The 24,767-nt window shown below is 40.0% G+C and overlaps 1 protein-coding gene across 1 annotated transcript in view; it reads right to left on the bottom strand.

The window, feature by feature from the left end:
* The window catches only part of LOC128649980 (bifunctional heparan sulfate N-deacetylase/N-sulfotransferase 4), a 904,342-nt gene that overhangs the window by 100,290 nt on the left and 779,285 nt on the right, over window positions 1-24,767 (bottom strand). Inside the window, exon 8 of the mRNA XM_053703589.1 lies at window positions 16,327-16,450. Coding sequence (XP_053559564.1) covers window positions 16,327-16,450 — 124 coding nt within the window. The remainder of the gene's footprint in view (window positions 1-16,326; window positions 16,451-24,767) is intronic.

The raw sequence follows: 24,767 nt of genomic DNA on the forward strand, positions 1-24,767 counted from the left end.
GTTTATGAGTGTGAATTATCAGCATAAACATGAATAAAATGTCCAAATAAAGCAATCGATTTAGCCCATAAAAGTGTCTACCAGTTTTATAGCCCATATTAAGCCCTTTATTCTGTTTGAGACTAAGAAAATGGCTTACCGGTCCCCATGAGGGGAAATGACAGCCTTCCAGCATTACACAGTCTTGTTAGAAATATGGCTAGTCATACCTTAAGCAGAAAAGTCTGCTAACTGTTTCCCCAACTGAAGTTACTTCATCTCAACAGTCCTATGTGGAAACAGCAATCGATTTTAGTTACTGTCTACTAAAATCATCTTCCTCTCACAAACAGAAATCTTCATCCTTTTCTGTTTCAGAGTAAATAGTACATACCAGCACTATTTTAAAATAACAAACTCTTGATAGTAGAATAAAAAAACTACAACTAAACACCACATACTCTTAACCATCTCCGTGGAGATGTTGCCTGTGCAACGGCAAAGAGAATGACTGGGGTGGGCGGAGCCTAGGAGGGACTATGTGGCCAGCTTTGCTGGGAGTCTTTGCCATTTCCTGTTGGGGAAGAGATATTCCCACAAGTAAGGATGACGCCGTGGACCGGACACACCAATGTTGGAGAAATAAAAAATTATGAGGCATTAAAAAAAAAAAAAAAAATTCATATAAAATGACCCAAAAATAAATATGTAGTTCAAATAACACAATTACAATATGAAATTCTACTAAAACTAAATCATTATATAAATGTTAATTTCTGATTGTAATGAAATGTTTGTAGGTTTAAGAAATATGAATTATATAAATATGAATAATATAATGAATCAAAATAATATGATATTAAGCATTGACCCCATGCCCTAACAATATTGTTGTTTAAGCATAAACACTGCATTCAGATATATAAGGCACCTATCATCAATATTAAATTGATTATCTATCATCTCTTAATTCCATTTTAGCCACTTATCTTATCATTCAATATCATTATCATTCAATATCATTATTTAGTTCCTTTAATTTACCCACTACAAAGGAAAATATAAAAACCTGAAAATATTGTTTTTCAAACTGATTGCTGATTTATTAAAATAGTGTTAAAATTAAGTAAAAAAACAACAACAACATCAGAGATGATTTTCAATATTTATCAGGTATTTTTCAAAAAGATTGAAATTTAGGCCACAGAGGTTTTATAATGAATTTATATTACTTTGCTTTGGAAATGCCTGTTAAAAAACATTTAATACAATCTGCACAGAATTCTGATGAACTGAAACTGAGGCTTTGGAGACTTCTAGAAAACCCTTTTTAGGCTTTTTGAAGCAATGACCCAATGAAGCAATGTGCTTGGAACAGCCAATAGAATGCAAACTCAATCCTATTGGCTGATTGGATCAGCCAAAAGGATTGAACTTCAATCCTATTGGCTGATTGCATCAGCCAATAGGATTTTTCCTACCTTAATTCCGATTGGCTGATAGAATCCTATCAGCCAATCGGAATTCAAGGGACGCCATCTTGGATGACGTGACTTAAAGGAACCTTCATTCAGTCGTCGGCTGTGGACAGAAGAGGATGCTCCGCGTCGGATGTCTTCAAGATGGACCCACTCCGCTCCGGAAGGATGAAGATAGAAGAAGCCGCATGGATGAAGACTTCTGCCGTCTGGAGAACCTCTTCTGCCCCGATCGGATGAAGACTTCTGCCCCTCTGGAGGACCACTTGTGCCTGGTTGGGTGAAGACGGCTCAAGGTAGGGTGATCTTCAGGGGGTTAGTGTTAGGTTTTTTTAAGGGGGGTTTGGGTGGGTTTTAGAGTAGGGTTGGGTGGTGGGTTGTAATGTTGGGGGGTATTGTATTTCTTTTTTTACAGGTAAAAGAGCTGATTACTTTGGGGCAATGCCCCGCAAAAGACCCTTTCAAGGGCTATTTGTAATTTAGTATAGGGTAGGGAATTTTTTTATTTTGGGGGGATTTTTTATTTTATTAGGGGGTTTAGATTAGGTGTAATTAGTTTAAAAATTTGTAATTTCTTTTTTATTTTCTGTAATTTAGTGTTTTTTTTTCATAATTTAGTTTATTTTATTTAATTGTAGGTAGTTTAGGTAATTCATTTAATTATAGAGTAGTGTTAGGTGTTATTGTAACTTAGGTTAGGGTTTATTTTACAGGTATATTTGTATGTATTTTAGCTAGGTAGTTATTAAATAGTTAATAACTTTTTAATAACTATTCTACCTAGTTAAAATAAATACAAACTTGCCTGTAAAATACAAATAAATCCTAAAATAGCTACAATGTAACTATTAGTTATATTGTAGCTATATTAGGGATTTTTTTTTTTTTTTCCAAAAGTTTTTTATTGAGGATTAAACATTACAGCAGATGTCACAACGCAGGTGACCAATCGGTGAACATATACATAAACATTATGCCGTTGGTATGACACAGCAAGCGTAGCAATTAATGACATTACTGCGTATATAGATCAAGTGTGTCTAGAATGAAATAGAATATTTGTCATATAAACCTCATTTTCGATTAATGTGAACTCAGAAATAAATCCATTATGAAAACATCATTTACAAACAGAATGAACAAACTTAGGTTATAAGGACCGGGTAGTACCTCAGTCCTACACAGTAACTCAAATTTCTAGGAATGTCATGAAGTCAGCTTAGAAGTGCCCCTCCGTGTACTACAACTGGGAATTATAGTGCGCATTTCCAGGCGGGGGTGTCCAGGTGGAGTATGAGGGAGGAGGGAGAAGGAGGGGGGGGAGAGGGAGGGGTAAGGGTATGGTGGTGGGGGTGACTAGGACCTTGGGTCCACACAGTCATTTATCTTTGAGTTCCCTGGTGGTTAAACCAGGGCTCCCAAATCTGCCAGTAAAGCTCTTCCTTGTCCATATGGGAGTAGAAGCTTTGTTCCATTGTGGCGTATACCTGCATTACAGATGTGACAGCCATTATGTCTGGGGGCTGGGTTTGTTTCCAGGCTCTTGCTATCGCCAGTTTCGTGGCCGCTAAGACGAAGATGACCAGTTTAGAGACATGGGTTGGGACGTTCCTCGGGAAAATGTGTAAAAGAGCGATTGCAGGAGTTAGTGGGATAGATAGCCCTAGGTTAGCACACAGGGTTTCTACCTGAGTCCAGAGAGGTGCCAGCTTTGGGCAATCCCACCAAGTATGTATGTCTGAGCCCCTTTGCATGCAGTCCCTCCAACATAGAGGGGGCGCTGTGGGGAACATCTGTGACAGCCTTGTGGGAGTATAGTACCATTTTAGGAATAATTTCATGTAAGCCTCTAGTGTATTTGCACAGTGTACTGTCTTTTTAGTTAACGTCATGGCTATGGATAGATCTTTATCTGAAATTGGTCTGGATAAATCACCCTCCCAAGCCCTTATCTGCCATGGTCTGTCTTTGTTAGTGGACGACTGTAGAAGATCGTAGTGAAACGATATGAGCCTAGGGGTCTTAATAGGGAGTTGCCATAGCTTTTCCCAATTAGTCAGGGGTCTGTTTAGGGTTTTGGGGAATCCCCAAGATGTCATAAAGGCGTAGAGCCTCGAGTATTCAAAGAAGGCCCACGGGGGGGGCTCTGGGATTATGGTACTGATATTATGAGGTGAGATTAAGGTGTCCGAGGGGTACACACAGGAGACCACTTTGAGGTTTAAGTCCCTCCACTGCTGTATGTGTGTATCAGGAAGAGCCGCCAGTAAGGCCGGTATAGAATGAATGGGAGATGGGTGTGGGGCGATGTCGCGGAGGTTTCTGAGGCTATACCAGACTTTCAGATTGTCTCTGATAATGATATTTTGTATTCCTAAGCTGTCAACACAATGCTTAGGGATCCAGGGTAAGTCTGCCAATCTTAGGCCTAGGGGAAGGTTCGAAGTTTCTATGCTTTTCCAGCCCTGCTGTTCCCCCTTATCTGCCCATGCCGTGATATGAGAGAGCCTGGCTGCCTCGTAATATCCACGCACGTTAGGCATTGCAACTCCTCCATATTCATATCTCTTTTGGAGAATCTTTGCCGCTATCCGGGGCCTGGACCTATTCCAGATATAGTGTTGCCCAAGAGATTGGAGCTTGTCTATAAAAGCAGTAGGTACATTGAGAGGGATACAGCGGAAATAGTACAGAATTTTTGGTAAGATCGTCATTTTGAAGGATGCAATGCGGCCCAGCCACGAAATTTCTTTAAGGCTCCACGAAGATGTGAGCTCAGTGACCTCTTTAATGAGGGTTGTGTAGTTAATAGAAATAACCAATTTCGGGTCCGGACCTAGCTGTACCCCTAAGTGCCGAATGGAGGTTCGTGACCATTGGAAGGAGTACAGTGTTTGTAAAATTTCCAATTCAAACGCTGGCATGCTTACCGGTAACGCCTCTGTTTTGGTGACGTTAACTTTGTAGTAGCTGTGGGCTCCGAACTCAGAGACAATATCAAAGAGTACTGGCAGGGAGCCTATTGGGTTTGTTAAGAAGAGCGTGACATCGTCCGCGTTTAGTGCGATCTTCGCAGTAGTGCCTCCGAGCTGGACCCCTCTTACTGCAGGTGATTGTCTAATAGCCTGAGCTAAAGGTTCAATGGCCATGGAAAAAATTAGAGGAGACAAGGGGCATCCTTGTCTGGTGCCGTTGGTGATACATATTTCCGGGGAGGCAAACCCCATACCTTTAACTACTGCTGAGGGACAAGAATACAGGGCTCGAATTGCTTTAATCACGATCTCTGGCATGCCAAATTGAGCAAGCGTATGCCATAGGTATTCCCATCTGACCCTGTCAAACGCTTTTTCTGCGTCTAGCGACAGGGCCAGCATGGGTGTCCTCAGTCGGGAGGCTTCTGTGAGTATGTTCAGCGTTTTCCGAGAATTGTCTGGGCCTTCTCTGCCGAACGTGAAACCAACTTGGTCTGTATGAATCACCTTTGGGAGCAGGCTATTGAGGCGGTTAGCCCATAGCTTTGCATATAGCTTTACATCACCATTAATCAAGGATATTGGTCTGTAGCTCGTACATTGTGAGGGGTCTTTATTTGGTTTCGGTATGGGCAAAATTACTGCTTGCAGGAATTCTTTATGGAATGAGCCTGCCTCTCGGGCCTCCGAAAAGACCTTGAGGAGGATCCCCTGGAGTTCCGGTTTAAACAGTTTATAGAAGGCTGTTGGGTACCCATCAGGACCTGGAGCCTTGTTATTTTGGGAATGTTTAATGGCTAAACTAAGCTCATTTAGGGAAAATGGGGCTTTAAGTGCCTCTCCATCCTCATCTGCGAGGGATGGTAGGCCCAGCATCCGTAAGAAATGTACCATTTCACACGAGGAGGACTCTTTAGCCGTCATCGAGGGCTTGAGGTGATACAGGTTAGAGTAATATTCCGCAAACGTCTCCCCAATGTCCTTAGGTGAGTAGACCGAGCTGTCACCTCTCTGGAGTGATAAGATCCTACCCGCCGCTGTCCTGCATCTTAATTTATGAGCAAGGAGGGTTGAGGCCTTATTACCTTGGCAATACATCAGCTTCTTGAATCTAGCATAAGATTCTTTAACTCTTTGCAAGTCTCTAACTGCCAATTGTGTTCGCAATTCCTTAATTTTATCAGCTAGGCTTGTAGTTGGGGAGATTTTATTCTCCTGCTCTACAGCGCGAAGTTCAGCCATGAGGAGGCCGACGGGCAGACCTGCTTGACGTCGTAGCATCGCCTGCCGTCGAATGCAGATCCCTCTGATGTACGCTTTCAGAGCAGCCCAAATAGTTTGGGAGGACATATCCGGGGTTTCATTTATTCTTAGAAACTCAACAATAGAGGCTTGGAGGGACATTCTAAACGTTTTATCTTGAAGCATTTGTTTTGGGAGTTTCCAGCTAGGTCTAGTCTCTGTGGCTAAGTCAGTAGAGAGCGTAAATGACAAAATATCATGATCTGACCATGGGCAGACCTTAATGTGTGACGTTAGGACTCTATTAAGCGTCCATGAGTCAGTGAAGAAATGGTCGAGCCTCGAGTACGAATTATGTGGTCTAGAAAAGTATGTGTAGTCCCTATCATTGTGGTGTAGTGCCCTCCAAATATCATATAGATTATGTTGGATAATGTGTTGTCGAAATTTGTTAGCAGTAGTCACAGAGTACGTGTCTATTGTTTTCCCGCTTTGAACTTTCTTATCTAGTAGGGGGTCCCATATCATATTAAAGTCCCCCCCTAGTATAATAGTCCCAGCTTTGTGTTTCTCAATTTTAGACAAGGCATCTTTCAGGAACTTAGTTTGCATTTGATTCGGGGCGTAGATGTTGACCAGAGTGAACAGTACACCGTTCAATTTACAATTGAGCAGTAGGAATCGTCCCTGGTTATCTCTCTCTGCGTGAATGTGGTCAAAATGTATAGATTTGTGTATAGCTATCGCAACTCCTCTAGATTTCTCAGTGTGAGAAGCCAGAACCACCACAGGATACTCTGGGGTCCTGTATGGAGTCTGGTTTGACTTTATCCAGTGTGTCTCTTGTAAAAACATGACTTGTACTTTCAGAGATTTCATGGTGTTGGTAAGCATGCTTCTCTTATCTTGTGAGTTTAATCCTTTGGCATTTAATGTTGCAAAGGATATATGATTAGGGGATGACGCCATCTTGAACTTGGGGGAGGGAGGGAGAGGTAGGTAGGGAGAGGGAGGGTAGAGGGGAGGGTTTTGATGATAGACTTACCCCGCCTGGACCTGCGCACCTGATTGTGGCCCTTGCCGGGCTCAAAACTGGTTTATCGTTTCCTTTATCACGAGGATTATTTCCCCTAGGGAGCTTAGTTTCACCTAGAGAGTGATAAAAAAAAAAGAGATATAATGAACAGTGTACAACGAGGGGCACCAAGTTAATTCAATTAATATAGTAAGTGTCCAGGGCTTTGGATCAGTCGAATCTAAATTGGTAGTATGAGGTTTTAACAATATTATTCAATATGGTGAACCGCTGGATCACCAAAAGGAGAAGTGTGGCTGAATACCAAACTGACTTCTCCAGTCCCCGTATAAGGGGATAACACAAATAAAATTTGCGTATATGGGGGGGGGGGTAGAACAAGTATTAAACTTGTATGTAGAGATTGACTGTCATTGGGGGATTGTGAATATAAGGAATACACCAAAGGTTGTTCATTAAACTAAATAAAAACATCACAGCACTGCAAGCATAGTAGCACGTTAAACTAGTGATACCAATAACATTGTAAATACTATAATATCGTCATATAACTTAGGTCCGAAGCTTATAGGTGTCTGAGAGTGAGTAAATAACCTGTGGAACTGAAAACAAACTACATGGGGAGAGCTCATGAGTCCCAGCATGACCAAATGGCCAAGAAATGAGTAACACAGGAACTGCTGGGTAAGCACCCGTTCGCTTATGGGAAGTTACAGGTCTCCCCATGTTTTTTGCACAGTAGGCAGCTGATATCCGGAAATTACATTTAGAAATATTTACATATATGCCCATGATGGGCCGGATCTATTCAGTTATCCTTTGATGATACATATACCAGTATCTACCTTTTAGAGTATAACTAACGCCTAGAATAACCTATCATTATGTATATGCGTACTGGCTGCAGATCAGCAGAAATACCACCATGTAGAGTTAGTAACGTAAAACCTGTTGCAGACACCATTAACTCACCACATAGTCTCGATCTATAACATTTAGGTGTCTGAGAGAGATTAAGTCATCTGTGGTGCTGGAGAGAGAGGAGATGGGAAGACCCCCGAAGTCCCGCCGGAGCAAATAGGGTAAGATAGTAGAGCAGGTGTTGTTGGACAAGCGTCCTTTATCCTGCGGGAGGTCACGGGTCTCCACATGTCCCTCAAGTGTTATGCAACCTATACCTGGGAGCAACATTGAACAATATTTACATAGTTACCAGCTGAAGGTCAGGACTAGTTATTTACCATTCAGTGAGCTATGTAACAATCCTTTTTCCTTCAAGTTATTCCTATCTAACGATAAATATAGCTAATAATATATTCGTGTGTACTAGCCTAACATTAGAGCTCTTTATTGTATCACTTGGTGGGCTTTTGTAACCTAGGGGTGAAGTCTGGGGCACCTGCCCGGATGTCAGTGACATTAGGAGTGTCCTTTGCAGTAGATCTTAATGAAGGTTGGACCATGTCCATAATAGCTGATCTATCTTTAGGGGGCAGTGAACCAATGTCCTTTCTGGGTTTGGTGGATGCTAAGCCCCAGTCTTGGAGCAGGTCAAAGCCTTCTTTAGGGGTGAAGATTGTGTGTGTCTCACCATCTTTACTAACTATAAGCCTTGTCGGGTATCCCCATCTGTATCTAATATTCTCTGTTCTCAGAATTTGGGTAATGGTCTTAAAGGACCTTCTCTTTTGTAAAGTATAGCTGGAAATGTCCGGGAATACCGCTATTTGTTGGAACTTCTCAGGGAGTTGCGGTTTATTGGCCAGTTCTCTCATTATCTTCTCCTTGTGGGTAAAAAAATGGATCCTAGCTAGAACATCTCTAGGTTTTTCTTGAGAGACAGTTCTAGGTCGTGCTACTCTGTGGACTCTGTCCAGTAGGAGGGCAGGCTTCTCTGGAGTGGTGAAGAAGATATTACAGAACTCCAAGACATATGACTCCAGTTCTTGGGGGCCAACCTCTTCAGGGATTCCGCGGAATCTCAGATTATTCCGGCGGGAGCGGTCTTCCATATCAGCTAGTTTCAATTCTAGGTCCGATATTTGAATTGCAAGATTTTGGGAATAGGCTTGTAGGTGAGCATGGTCCACAGCAAGATCTTCTTGTTTACGCTCCAGAGTTTCGGTACGTTCTCCTAAAGCTCCAATCTCTCTACGGAGCTCAGCTGTGGATCCCTTAATTTCCTTTGTCAGTGTCTCTTGAAGGAGATTCATTCGTCTGGTTAGGACATCTACAATGTTTGCAGATAAAGTATCTGACATAGGAGGTTGAGAGTCTATACTGCCTTCAGATTCACTGCCTTCCAAAGCGGGAGTGGAGTCTCTGTACATTTGAGTTTTCCCAGCGTGGTGGTTTTTAAAGTGATCTGCGACAGTTTTCCCAGAGGTGTGAGACGGTTTAGTTTTCCTTTTGGAGTTTTGGGACATGGTTTCAGGATTATGTCTTCTGCCAAAGCCAGTTCTTAAGACACTAGGTCTGCAGGATATGATATATTTAAGTAAAACAATGGTGATTAGGGTGAAGCTTAAGTCCCCCTGACGTCAATCTTGGTTTAGGTAGCCATAGCTATCAGTGCTCTGCTAGCCATAGGAAGGTTTTGCTGGATAATCCACGGTATATTCAGAACAAAGTCAGCCCTTTTCAAAGGTGGGTGGAGTGAAGAGCTCTGTAGACACTCCCTCCAGGGAGATTGCCTTCACTTGGCCAGGACGGGAAAAGGAATTGAGGGTATGACCTGCTGTCTCCTAGTACAGCAGGAAATGGATGGAGAGAGTGTCAGAGAGTATCTAGGGAATTGGGCTCTATGCTATAGTATCTGCTGAATAGCTGCTTATCCAGGGGATTTCACCTTTATGATGCTTTAGTGATACTAAGATGCTTTAAACTGGATCTAGTGCACCAGTCTTGAGCGGTGTGGCTTTTTGCAGTATCTGCTGGATGGCAGCTTATCTAGGAGTGTGTGCCTTAATGAAATCTCTAAAAGAATGGGTAGCGTAGTTGTGCTTGTAGTTTAAACATATACAGACCCTTACTAACTGCAAAAATCATTGTTATAAAAAGACAACCTGCAGACAAAATAAGTGGTTAGACAGGCACAATAATGATATAACACTGAAATCTTAGTCTGATAGACCAAGAGCTAATACATTAGCAGCAGGCCTGTAAGGAAGAAAGATTGTTAAACAAGCAAAATTGGTACACAACACTCCACTTTGAGTCAGGGCTCAAAGGCACATAAGCTGACGCAGCAGCACTGGAATCACAATACAGTGAGGCCCACTGACAGAGTATAGCCAGAATAGTCAGCACAAGGTTTTGGGCTGATGTAGCTGTTTGGTAGCAAAAGTTAGTAGCAGGCCAAGGTGTCAATATGACCTGCATAAATTGCTGAGCTCCTCGAGACCCAGAGTGTGACAATGTATGGGGTCTGGGAGATACCAGGATCTCCAAATATGTGGGGCAAGTTATAGTGTTAGGGCTTTCTGCTATCAGATGTTGCCTCTTGTTGCAAACAGCCTCCAGAGGGAAACTGCAGGTTAAGCAAAAGCACTGCACTTTGTATTATGCAGTGATTACAATGACACCTGGATTGGTGCAGCAGCCTTTAATATTGTAATGTATGAGTTTCCTTCACCCTATGTCCCAGGGACAGCCTCAGAGGGTACCTGATCTGCTCAAGAACGTGCTGCAGTTCAAATATAGCTTGATGGGTTAGCAAAAATGTAGTGCTGATGTTTTTCTCTCTTTGCTTTATTTGCTTGTTTGCTTCTTTCTGTTGCCTCCTGCTTTTGTAATTGAGGAGGTTTACCAGAGCATGAAATTTTTCCTAGATATGCCTCCTATGAATGTGCATCAAAGTCCTCAGAGACCCCTAGCCGCAATAATATGTGTACTGAGGCCAAGCTTACAGGGCCGCTCTATGTGACTTCTATTAGTAGTTGGGCTTAATAGCGTTCTAGGCCTCTGCAAGGGCGGGCTGGCAAGGAGTAGACCACTGAAGTAGCACGGTCTAAGTATACCTCTGAGCAAATTATAAGGGTATTAGTAAATACTTTTATTGCCAGTGTCTATCAGGCTGCAATTGATCCCACGTGGGCCGTAGCGGGGACAGTTCAACAGGCCAGCAAGAAAAATGGCGCTCTTTTGCGCCCTTTATAGTTCAGGTGTATAGGCAGTGTATAGATCAAAAGGCCTGTGGCCAGCTTACCCCGGGGGCCTTCAGATCTGGTCGTGGCTATTTCTCTTTGCTCCGTCACCCTACAGGAAAACCCGGGTGTCCGTTCAGCCTCCAGGCTCAACCAGCTGCCAACCGGTTTGTGACTCTGGGTCACAGCGTGATGCAGTAGATCCGGTAACTCTTTCCGTCCACCACCTGGTAAGATCTTCGTCCGGAGCGGATCCCCGACCCTCCGGACTAAGCGCCTGTTTGTCAAGCCGGTCAGTTGTAGCCGTAATGCAGGATGTAAACTGTAAGGTGATTTGCGCGGTGTCCGCGCGTGGCTCCAGCCCTGCTTCTTTTGCCTGATAGTTGGCGGGCTATAAAAAACCAATTAGTTCTTAGGTGAGTCTCTCGGCTTATCACTTCAGTCGCCGGAGCGGAGCCCCGACCCTCCGGCAACTGGTGTAGAAGTCCAGGCCTCTGTTGGTTTCCGCTACCCGCGGAGCTTGACTTTTTCTTTTTCTTTTGAAAAAAAAAAAAAAAAAGGTCCAAGTATTTATAATCACCTTTTAGCGGTGTCTAGGTGTGTACTGGGATCCCACAAGGGCAAAAATTAAGCAGATGGAGTTAAATAATCTTGTATTTTTCATAGATACCAGCAGAGCTCCTAAGAGATGCGTCTTCCCTGCTCGGCAGTTAGCTCCGCCCCCCCATTAGGGATTATTTTATAGGTAAGTATTTAGTTTTAAATAGGAATAATTTAGTTAATATTAGTAATTTAATTTAGATTTATTTAAATTATATTTAATTTGGGGGGGGGGTTAGGTTAAGGGTTAGACTTAGGTTTAGGGGTTAATACATTTAATATAGTAGCAGCGATGTTGTGGGTGGCAGATTAGGGGTTAATAAATGTAGGTAGGTGTAGGCGATGTTAGGGACGGCAGATTAGGGGTTAATAAAATTTAACTAGTGTTTGCGAGGCGGGAGTGTGGCGGTTCGGGGTTAATACATTTATTAAAGTGGCGGCGATGTCCGGTCGGCAGATTAGGGGTTAAAAAATGTAATTATAGTGTTTGCGATATGGGGGGCCTTGGTTTAGGGGTTTATAGGTAGTTTATGGGTGTTAGTGTACTTTTTAGCACTTTAGTTCAGAGTATTATGTTACGGCATTAGCCCATAAAACTCTTAACTACTGACTTTTAAATGCGGTAGGAGTCTTGACAGGAGAGGGTCTACTGCTCACTTCTTCCAAGACTCGTAATACCGGCGTTAGGCAAATCCCATTGAAAAGATAGGATACGCAATTGACGTAAGGGGATTTGCGGTAGCCTCGAGTCGCGGAAGAAAAGTGAGCAGTACACCTGTACCTGTCAGACTCGTTATACCAGCGGGCGTTAAAAAGCAGCATTGGGACCTCTCAACGCTGCTTTTTAAGGCTAATGCAGAACTCGTAATCTAGCCGAATGTTTTTTGTGACACTTTCTTGAATCACGTAAATTAACCAGTCCTCTGAAGTCACAGTAATCATTATAGCATACATCACAATTGCGCTCACACATTTACTTTCAACTTGTAATACGAGTAGAAAACTTGCATGCAAATGGCCACAAAAACCATGTATCACTCATACACAAACAATAGTGCTTCACTCCATAATCTAGCCCTTATTTGGATACCCAAAAATGTGTTTATTTTTTTCAAAGCAAGAACGATTTTTTAGTCCTGACACCAATAACACAACATAATGAGTTACCATGCTGACTTGGGGATTGTTATTATAACAATATTAGTAAAAAAAAATCACTTGACAGCAATAAAATAATTAAACCTATTAAATCCCTTATTTAAATGGTAGTACATCACTCTTTCAAATGAGTGTTATGAAATATTTCAAATATGAATGGGTGATATTGGCTTTTTTTTTTTTAGAGTTGAGTATCATTATCAATTATTAAGACAATGGGGCCGAATTATCATTGTGCGAGCGGACATGATTCAGCTTACGCTCTCGGCATTTATCATTGCACCAGCAGTTCTTGTTAACTGCTGGTGCAATGCCGCCCCCTGAAGATTTGCGGCAGCTAGCAGGCAGACAGGTTTTGGAGCAGGGATCTTTAGAAACACGAGGCATACAGAGCTTGATAAATATGCTCCAATAACTTTATGGCTGGGCAGACCCAGGATCCTTAAAGGACCCCTAAACACAGGAGAATAGCATAAACAGTAAATGCATAATAAAAAGACACTGCAAAAGAACTTTGTTTGAATTTCAAATGAGTAGTAGATTTATTGCTGACAAATGTTAAAGTTAGTTCTATTTCCTTCCCACTGATTCATATGACAGCTATAAGCCAATCACAAAATGCATATACCTATACTCTGTGAATCTTACACATGCACTGTAGGAGCTGGTGCCTCAGAAAGTGTGTATGTAAAAGGTTGTGCACATTTAGATATTAAAGTGAATTGGAAAGTTGTGTGCTCTATCTGAATAATAAAGGCTTAATTTTGACTTGACCTTTAATTTGAATGAGATGGACTGTCTCTTTTAAATGAAGATTTTCACAAAACTTCTGTTTGTTTTTCTATATACACATGGATCTATCAGTTAATCTTTTTTCTTTCAAAACATTCATGTTATTGGGATTCTACTATCAAATTCATAGCCCATATTACTCTAAAAGTCCCTCATATCAGAGCCCATTCAATGCTTATTAAATCAGTCCCCCTTAAAAAATAAGGCAAATGGTGAACTAAAGATTTCACAGATTGGGAAATGTGTGTTTTTAAAAACTTACTATTGGTGATTTTGTTATTTTCTTTTCTTATGAAATGCTTAAAATGACACAAAACTCCTAAGAGTAGTACAATTGACTTCTATCTGTAACTAATAATAATAATACTAAATAAATGTAGACAGCACAACTGAGGCAAATTGATATTTGCTCCTTTACGTATTTTCGTGTTCAAGAAACTGTGGATAGGAATTTCTTTAAACTGAAGTAAATAAATGCCTTACATAACTGGTTTTGAGGGTGCTTTATACTGAGGAAGTTCCTGAATGGAGCAAAAACCCTGAGCTGTATGAAAAACCAGAAAGGTGGATCCACAACCAGCAAATGGACTGAATGCTATAGACTTGAGTACCTGGGGTGAGCCAAAGCTGAACTCATATTGATGAAGAGCACTGGTTTTTAAACCGTTGTTCAGGCCTCCCTAACAGGACAGATATTCCAGATTTCCTTGGATGAGAGCAGGTAAAATAACCACGTTTACTAATCAGCTAATAGTTTCACCTGTGCTCTAGTTCAGATATCCACAAAATCTAGCCTGTTAGGAAGGCCTGAGGACAGGTTTGTAAAACAGTGATGTTGAGTGACAGAAAATTAAGACAGTGGCACTTGGAGCAATTACATAAATTATAGAATCCTTCTAGACTCTAAATCTCTGAACCAAATGTGATCACTACACACTATATTTGTTCTAATTTATTAATTCAGAATAACAAACTCAGCCTTTTTAAAGGGATAGTAAATACCTATGGCGTAAGTTCACCATTAAGAAGCCGCATAAATTTCTCCAAGTGGCAAAACACGTGTAGCGTTTGTTTGTTTTAAAGACCTCGGCTAGGCCATACACCATATACAAGCATCAAGGCACTTAAAAAGCTTTATACTACAGAATTGGAACAAAGTGGCTACAGGTGCAATTTACTTGAAGCTTAAGTGACCAGCATCATTCATTCTTGTGACTGGACCGGCAGACACAATACCAAGAAGACCGGTGCGATCTAATCTGTTTATTATCCCACTAGAAGGGTCCCTTAGGCAAGGATAAAGCCCTCAGTAGGTTGTACCCTGAATGTGGTATACCCAGTGCAATCTGGGGTCTATCTGTCATTTACTTACTTATAACTGGTCTGTTCTTATACTGACTGACTGTTTCTCTGCTGCCTTACTGCGGCTCTTATATGCTTTTATATACCATCTGTACAGCATGCATAGCTTGATTTGCTTTATTGCTGCTACTAACTACAACGGACATTGTCTGCTGATTAAACCCTCCTTTTCTATGTGTTTTACATCTATAGTTTGGACTACTTCTAAGAAACTCTGTTTGGGGAATTCAGGATTGCTATATGAGCCCTTTTCATTAGCCTTATATAGTCCTATGGACACTGGAAGCAATTAACCCTATATTGGTTCATCTTATAAGCTCTTTACATTGTAATGGGACTTTAATGCTAATGTTATCCCAATGGCCATTGGAAAATAGGTATTACACATTATCTTTTTTTAGTTTAGGTACTTAATTTATTATTGCATTATTTATATATATGATTTAGAAGCATCTTTATGTTTGTGGGAGAGGGACTTCTATATATTTAAGATGGATAGTGCTGGCATAGGGCATACTGTTTTCTATTTACTCCTTTTTTCTTTAATTATTTATATATATATATATATATATATATATATATATATGTTTGAGCAATTATAACTTTTTATTGCAATTTTTTAAAATAATTGTTATCAGACATTGTTATTATGAATGTAACTGTACATTTAAATGTATTTTTTATGTTTTTGTGATACTTTTTATTCAAGTGTAACAGTTAACCAGTGAGATTGCGATATCCAGAGGCACGTTAAATTCAATCGCACTTGAGCGAACGTGATTCATTTTAACTTGTAATACGCATGCTACTTCCGACACGCACAAAAACCATCGATAAACCCTGATATTGCTCGAGCGCAACAGATGCATTCTTCCATTAGATTTACATTGGCCAAGACAAATAAACACTTTGACAAACTTCACATACCCTTTTTCCTATTTGGAGAAGCCAATGTGGACTTGAGCCTGAAGATGACAGGGCTTGCCACTGTCTGTTAACAAATTCTCTATTGTTAATATTCAGCACAAAATAAAAGATAACAAATTGCAAATTAGGAAGAGGAAAAGGTTAGGCTTGTGAACCCTGTCAAGTGCTTTTTCAGTTTTCAGAACTGGAAAATTGACAAAAATGTGGGCAAAATACTTAATGAAAATATATTGCAAACTTGTTTTATTATGTCTAATTATATTACAATATCCAAGTGTTTGTTGATTGTTAATAGAATACAACTCTTTTCCATTTCCCCTGCTACCTAAAGGGACATACTAAAGTAGGCTCAGTGCCTTCCCATATCTTAAGCACAATATGGAAGCAGTATTTCCAGTAACATTTGTCACATTCTTATACATATGATGCACACTCCTGAGCCTACTTCAGTATTTTTTGATTGATAAGTTTTAAGAAAGGATACCAAAAGAAAAAAAAATATATTGAAGTAAATTGGATTTATTTTTAATGGCACGCTTTTATTTCAATCATGAATCATGTTTTTTTTTTTGTGTGCTTTTTTCAAAAGACATGGAATTTTATGGGATATATTCTTGAATTACTTAACTTACCAATCAATTCCCTTGTGATAGTTGTTTCCATTGAAGAATTGCACTTCCTCAGAGGTCTTTAGGTTAGGAAAATTGCTTATGATGTAAGGATGCATTAGAAGGAATAAGTAAAGTGCTGTAGTGCCTAAAGAAAAATAGAAACAAGCATAAATATACCAAGTTACTTATCTAAACATTAAAACAAAATGAATGCTTACCTGATAAATTATTTTCTTTCAGGATGATAAGAGTTCATAGGAAATCCATAACATGTGGGATATACATCTCGCCACTAGAGGAAGCCGAGAGCCCACACACAAGCTTTAATTTCTTCCCACCTCTCCTATCTCCTCGGTTTAAAATATAGCAGACCAGAGAAAAGGAAAGAGATAGCTATAATAGACAAAAGCAGGGACTACAGCGGGTTCAAATTAGAACTGTCACCCAAAAATTTAAATGAGCAGGGTCTATGGACTCCTATCATTCCAAAAGAAAATGTATTATTTAAGCACAAATGTTGTTATCTTTTGTTTGATAATTAGGGTCCATAGGAATTCCATAACATGTGGGATTTTGTCTTCCTCCTTTGATTTTACTCACTTTATGGTTACTGCTAATACAGGGAGTGCAGAATTATTAGGCAAATGAGTATTTTGACCACATCATCCTCTTTATGCATGTTGTCTTACTCCAAGCTGTATAGGCTCGAAAGCCTACTACCAATTAAGCATATTAGGTGATGTGCATCTCTGTAATGAGAAGGGGTGTAGTCTAATGACATCAACACCCTATATCAGGTGTGCATAATTATTAGGCAACTTCCTTTCCTTTGGCAAAATGGGTCAAAAGAAGGACTTGACAGGCTCAGAAAAGTCAAAAATAGTGAGATATCTTGCAGAGGGATGCAGCACTCTTAAAATTGCAAAGCTTCTGAAGCGTGATCATCGAACAATCAAGCGTTTCATTCAAAATAGTCAACAGGGTCGCAAGAAGCGTGTGGAAAAACCAAGGCGCAAAATAACTGCCCATGAACTGAGAAAAGTCAAGCGTGCAGCTGCCAAGATGCCACTTGCCACCAGTTTGGCCATATTTCAGAGCTGTAACATCACTGGAGTGCCCAAAAGCAAAAGGTGTGCAATACTCAGAGACATGGCCAAGGTAAGAAAGGAATTTCCTGTCAAAAAACGTTTCCCAAAAGCAACAACATCAGAACAGAAAATATTTAAACAATGTGTGTAGACATGTTGCAGATTTACAAATTGAATGGATGCATAATTTATGACAGTCCAGGAAGTAGAAAATGAACTCGAACAATGAGCTGAGATATGCCTAGGAGGAGTTGTCTGCCACCAAGAAGTTCTAAAAATCACTTCATTAAACCACAAATGTAAGGCTAGCAGTAAGCGTCGTGCCTGTAATGAAACCTGATAGAGAACAAACAAACTGGACTTTGTTAGGAATCCTTGTTTGAAATTTTCTGCAGTAACAAGTTTAGGAAAATCATACTGGGAAAGAAGAACGGTTTTATCCTTATGAAATCCCAGAAAAAAGGAGATTAACAGAAAAGCAGAGAATTTGGTAATTCTTCTAGCTGAGATTTAAAAAATAGGAAGAACCTCCAGAACATAGTTTTAAGGGAGGTCTCTAGAGAACAGAAAACATAAATACAATTTCATGGAAGAGGAAAAGGTCTAACAAGTGGCCTAATTATCTCCAAATCTTGAACAATTGAATTTTTATTCAAAAGAACTAGATAAAACACAAATTTGGCTCTTCAAGGAACTGACAATCCCTGACACTTTTTTATCTGATGAAACAACCTGTTTGAGGTTGAGAAACGCATCATAAGTATTAAAAGCCATTTTATTTGAAGTTGTCTGTGTTGTGGTTTATCAATACCAACTGAACAACACACAAAAGATTACACCTTTGCAGCACCTGAAGTCCAGCCAACAGGAGACACACTCAGAGTTTCAACTAGGACAAGTGCCTTTAGAGCTTGGCTTCCACAGTGTACTAGCCACTGATAAGTGCTAGCCTGCTTTCTTGCACTGGTCACAGTACAGTGTCACACCATCTGGTAAGCATAATACTTACTTATATCTATACCTACATATCCAGACGGTATCACGCTATTGTGGCGCCCTCTTTCTACTTTCTATTTTAACAGTTGTTCCACACTCTCTGGGATCAAGAGGAGCAGCCCTACTCACGTAACAGGAGGATACCTTTATCCCTTCAATTTACCACCAGTTTATGGACAATAAACAGGACTAATACGGTAGACTTGATCTACTATACTTTAAGTGTATTACCTGGTTTTATATTGAATATTGCTTTTTTATATTTTAAATATCAGCGCTCTTTTATATCACTTTATTGGGATATGTTCATACTGGGAAAGAAGAACGGTTTTATCCTTATGAAATCCCAGAAAAAAGGAGATTAACAGAAAAGCAGAGAATTTGGTAATTCTTCTAGCTGAGATTTAAAAAATAGGAAGAACCTCCAGAACATAGTTTTAAGGGAGGTCTCTAGAGAACAGAAAACATAAATACAATTTCATGGAAGAGGAAAAGGTCTAACAAGTGGCCTAATTATCTCCAAATCTTTAACAATTGAATTTTTATTCAAAAGAACTAGATAAAACACAAATTTGGCTCTTCAAGGAACTGACAATCCCTTGTCAAGACCACTTAGCAGAAATGCCAGGAAAAACCTTAGAAGAGTACCACTCAAAGAAAAAAACTTCAAAACATGGAAATTCTTTGGGAATCTGGTTTCCTAGTTTGCCAGAGAGAGACATAACCCAATCAGAGAAAACTGTATGTCTTAGAATTAGGTGCATAATCTCCATGCTGTTAAGATTAGAGACATAAAAATGTAAAAAGCCTACTCGGGTATTGAACCCAGAACTGCTGTCTTGAATTGCAGCATGTCACCCCTGAGACACAAGTTAGTCTTGAAGAAATTGAGGAAGCAACTTCCTATCTGAATCAGGTCAGTATACCAAGACTTATTGAGGTCCAAGCTGAAGCTATCAGAATTACTGAAGCAGGCTCCTTATTCAAGCAATAATTCTTTGAAGAAAACCAAATGAAAGAAAAACAGATGAGTTAGACAAGAAATTACATGGGCTTTCTAAAGCATCTATCTATTGTGCTTTTAGGTCCCTGGATCTGGCACAGTACCTGGAAGGTCACAGTTCAAGTGGAAAAACATTGGAATATATCCGGCAAATCCCTGAGAGAGTACTCTCCTGGGAGAACTAAGGACTGCTGATAAATTCACTTCCCAGTTCTACACTTCTGCAAAGAGAACAGCTGAAAGAGAACATTGAATCAGTTCTACCCATAACAGATTTAGAATACCTCTAGCATAGGTGTCTGCAAGTCTGTCCATAATGATAATTTCCTGACTGAAGACTCAGAGCTCAAAGAAGATCTGAAACCTTACCTTCAGTCTGCACTCCAATGCAGAAAACTGAAAGCAGTATTGTGGAGCTTACCTTAAGTGATTGACAAGTAGATTCAACCAAATTGGTTCTGCATATGAAAAAAGAAAATGGTATACAAATATATAAAGGGCTAGCTTAATATTGAGAAAAACAGCACGCACAATAGGATTTAAACTCTAACCCTTTGTTTACAAAACTGGGTTAAGCTAAACTTATTCTGCATACAGTGACAACCTACATCTTTGCAGTCATTGCTACATGTTTACATATTGTATGTCTGTTTTACAAATTAACATGCTATAGGTTAAAAACAAATCTGCATAAATATGAAATGATGCATTTATTAAAAAGCACAAAGTGATTATTATGCTTGTAGACTTACATTGTGAGCATATGACAGTGCAAACAACGTACAGTACAACATATGTATTTAGCAAATAAAGTACATATAATTACCATGTTCTGTTTATACAGAATCTACAACATAGATAAAAGGATCTATAAAATCTATACTATGTACCAGAAGGTACATGGAATAACAAACAAGGTACAGGTAAGTAGCCTGTTCTGAGTATATAGATTCTACAGGGCATACAATAAAGAGCATTAAGGTGTAATTAGTATGTTCTGTTACAAACAGAACTAAACTGTAGTACATCTATAGAATACTACCAAACATACATTGAATAAAATGGTGACCCCTGACAAATATAGTTGCACATATGTCTTATATACTGTAACATTAATATACAGAAACTTCAGGTTGAGCATAAAGAATATCATTATGTGCAAGCTTCACAGGCAAGTTATCATATCCCTGTGACAGGGAAGGCATAATACATAATTAAAATAAAATAAAAGGAATCTGCTGTCATACGCTGACATGCAGAGTCATATTTAGACTTGAACACAGTTTCTTACTTAAATACAGATGAGATCTGATAGAAGTTAAGAGATACTTGTATACATGAAGAGCAGGTATGCATATTATAGCATTGTGGACTTGCTGTACCTAATATTACGCAAGCTGTTCATGCAGTAATCATTTAAAAACACAGATGTGCACATGGTATTACTGCCTATGTAGTGTTCTGTCAAAAACAGAAGATACATATACATACAGCCATTAAATGGCATAAATTGTGTATAAACCATTAAGTGATTATACAGAAGCTACACATACACCAAGTACACGGAAAGATATTGAGTGCATTGTTGCACCTGATGCTCATGCAAAAAATCATGTAACCATACACATAATCTAGGAATATTTTACATAATCCTTAAATTGATATGTACTGTAAACATAGCGCTCTCGGTGATTGACACTCCATTCTCTTACATGAGAGAAGGGGTGGTCTTTACATGCTTACTTTACATGCTTACTTGAGCATGTAATGATACATACAGGCAGCGGATCCTGTTCTTTCGCTGTCCATATGTAGCAAAGGCGAGCGGACAACTTCTCTAGTTGAGAAGCTTGTCCGCTCGCTGCTTAGTACATGGAGGCCATAGAATCTATCCTACAAACAGAAAATACATGCAATTAGCAAGTACATGACTTGTAATTAGCATGTTCTGTCAGAACAGAAGCTATATTGCGTACTTTATGTTAAATGTAATCAGGATTGGAGCTGACCGCCAAATATATTGTTAATGCTCTACGCAGATTGATTTTAGAATCAGAGGTTTCTCTTTGCGAAATATTCACTGGAGCAGAACAGAGATCTTTGGCAGAGTTAATGGATTGCGACTGATTTACATGCATAATGAGAGGTACACAACTATTGCATAGCTGGATAACCTGACAAACTGCAGTGGCGTCACAAGGGGGGGGCGGGGGGGGCGGGCCGCACCCGGGTGACACCCTCCAGGGGGTGACACCAAAAAAAAAAAAAAAAAAAAAAAATTTTTTTTTTTTTTTTTTTTTTTAATTTTATTGAAATTCAAAGAAATACAATGTTGAGATGCATAGATTTTTTTTTTTTATTAGAGGGGCTGGCATTTGTGAACATTGGTGGGACTGGGGAAGTTGTAGACACACAATTTTTTTGCCCCTTGAGCCAGTGCTGCAATTTCAACAAATAGTTTTCCCGGCTGCTTTTGCTTGTTTGTACTTTGCTTCTCCCCTGTCCAATTTCTCTATGAATGTTGTGGGCATGCCGTGGGGCTTGCAAAGTTGCGCTGCTAGCCTAAACCTGCCTGCCTATCTGTGCTCACTGCTCAGTGACATGTGGAGCAGTGGAGTCACTCACTGCTGTGCTGTCTCTCTAAACGGGAACTGGCAAATCATGAGGGGATGCCTGGCACCTGACCGCATGACTGTTTGACACTGTCTTTAAAGTGAAGGAGCCACGTATGATGCCCACCAGACCATTACGGTTACGGTACACTAAGTGCACACTGAACAGGTAGGAGGGCGGGCGGGGGTATGGGGGTGGGCAGAGTGCAGAGGTGATTGGCCATAAGAAGCGGTAGGCACGCGGCCCGGGCTGTGCACTGACAGACTTGGAACAGAGTCAGAGAGAAGAATTTTCATAGTTTGTGCCTAAACCTTTTCTTTAGTGATTTATTTTTATAGTGCTCTGTTTATCTTTCATTTGATGCTCTGCTGAGCCAGGGAGCAGCTCTAGGCATGAGCTTCATAATGAATGCAGTGCAGTTTACATATTTTGTAAGTGTGTGTCTGAGTTTTTGTGTGTGTGTGTCTGAGTGTGTTTCCGAGTGTTTGTGTGTGCATCTGAGTATGTTTTTAAATGTGTCTGGGTGTTTGTATGTGTGTGTGCCTGTGTTTTTGTGTGTGTCTGCTTTCTGGGGGGGGGGGTGACACCATAACTTACCGCACCGGGTGACACCAACCCTAGTGACGCCACTGACAAACTGTAACAGTTTTTGCAATGTATTCAGAATTACCGAACAGAAAATGTATCTGTAGAACTACCCTCTAGTGAATCTGACATAAACACAGGGGGGACTGACATGTTAGATTCCTTTGCCTCTGATTTGCATGCAGAATGTGAGGAGAACATAGCTGGTAAACCTAATATACTGGAACAGTTTTTGCAATAAATACACAGATTTTAGAATGAGGTATGATCCACCATCCAATGTCTGAAATGGATACACCGGGGGGGGGGGGGGGGGGGACATGTTAGGCTCCATGAAAAAAAACTGGATGTTTTACATAAGAATGTTATTTTATACAAAGTTAAATAAATTTGGTAGAGTGCCCTCTACACTAGGACAGCTAAATATGCACCTTTTTCATCATTTATATGAATAGACTGACTGGAAAAAGTCCAAGACTCAAGATCCCAAATTTCCAAAATTCAGCCCCCCTGGAAGTTCCTGCATGGGTAATCTCCCCCTTCAGGGACCAGAGAACAGAAAACAGACCTCAAAATTGATTATTGTTGTCAGATCCCGAGAAAACTCTTAGGATTGATTTTTACAGCAGCAGAGAGGCCAGTGAAAGAGTGCCAAGTTTAGAGGGCAGGGCTACCAACCAAAGAACTCCAGGTCCCTCAGAGGGGCTAAATTTACAGCAAAAGCAAACATGTCTAAAATGTGGGAAACAAAACACTACACATACCCTCAGATGATATTTTCCCCTAGCAGGGTCTAACCTTATGCTGCACTCAAAATAGTCACAGAAGAGCTGCCAGAGGGTTTAGAGGGATTTATGGTTTCTTAGATAGCCCACAGAGATGTAACTAGGACAATTCTTTGTTAAATGGAGCCAAAATTGTGTCAGCAGCTAGGCAAGATAAGTCTCCTGGCTATGCAATACTTGCATGAAAAGTATCTTTTTATAGCCAGTGGGCTGTGTGAGTGCTGCAGGATTACTTATCTGACTGATGCACCCCTCTGATGAGCTTACAAACATGATACCTGCAACTGTATCCAGTAGAAAGCCCATCCGGTGCTTGTACATGTACAGCAGAGGATCTGAGAGGAAATACCTGTATTCCCACAGGGGGAGGCTTAGGGACATATCCCCATGACACCTGAGGGTAGTTATGGCTGAAATTCCATAGGGAGATGCTGAACATGACCCTGCCTTATTCAGTGTGCTGGCATCTTCTTTCTGCTTATCTCTTCTTGCTGAATTAATCTGTATCTGGGGTTAAGGATCTTTGTAATCAAATAGCTGGAGCACCTCGAGGAGAGAGGAGAGGTGGGAATTAAAGCTCTTGTGTGGGCTCTCTGCCTCCTCCAAGTGGTGGGAAGTATATGCCACCTGTTATGGAATTCTAATGACTCATCATATGAAAAGAAAAGTAAAAATAATTTATTTTACATTTTATTTGTTTTCACAAAACATATAACAATTAATTGTCCAATATGTGTTCTTACATTTTGCGGTTAACTCTACAGGAAGGTAATTATTAATTTAAAGGACCTGTAAACAAATTCAACAAAATGGAATGGTTAATACTCATCACACTATTGTTTTTTTCCCTGTGCCTGCAGCTCTCTTAAAGGGACACTGAACCCACATTTTTTCTTTCATAATTCAGATAAAGCATGCAATTTTAAGCAACTTTCTAATTTAATCCTATTATCAATTGTTCTTTGTTCTCTTGCTATCTTTATTTGAAAAAGAAGGCATCTAAGCTTTTTCTTGGTTCAGGACTCTGGACAGCACTTTCTTATTGGTGGATGAATTTATCCACCAATCAGCAAGGACAACACAGGTTGTTCACCAAAAATGGACCGGCATTTAAACTTCCATTCTTGCATTTCAAATAAAGATACCAAGAGAATAAAGAAAATTTGATAATAGGAGTAAATTAGAAAGTTGCTTAAAATGTCATGCTGTATCTGAATCACGAAAGAAAAAATTTGGGTTCAGTGTCCCTTTAAGAGATTTTCTTTTATTTTAACCCTTTACAGGTGCTGTTTAGTGTAGCTCATTATTTTCATTCTAGGTACTGCATATCAGAGCAAATCAGAGCACACTTGGGGACTGATGATCAAAAACTCACCAGCATGGAGAGAAATC

The sequence above is a fragment of the Bombina bombina genome, chromosome 2, assembly GCF_027579735.1.
Source record: "Bombina bombina isolate aBomBom1 chromosome 2, aBomBom1.pri, whole genome shotgun sequence".
NCBI lineage: Eukaryota > Metazoa > Chordata > Amphibia > Anura > Bombinatoridae > Bombina > Bombina bombina.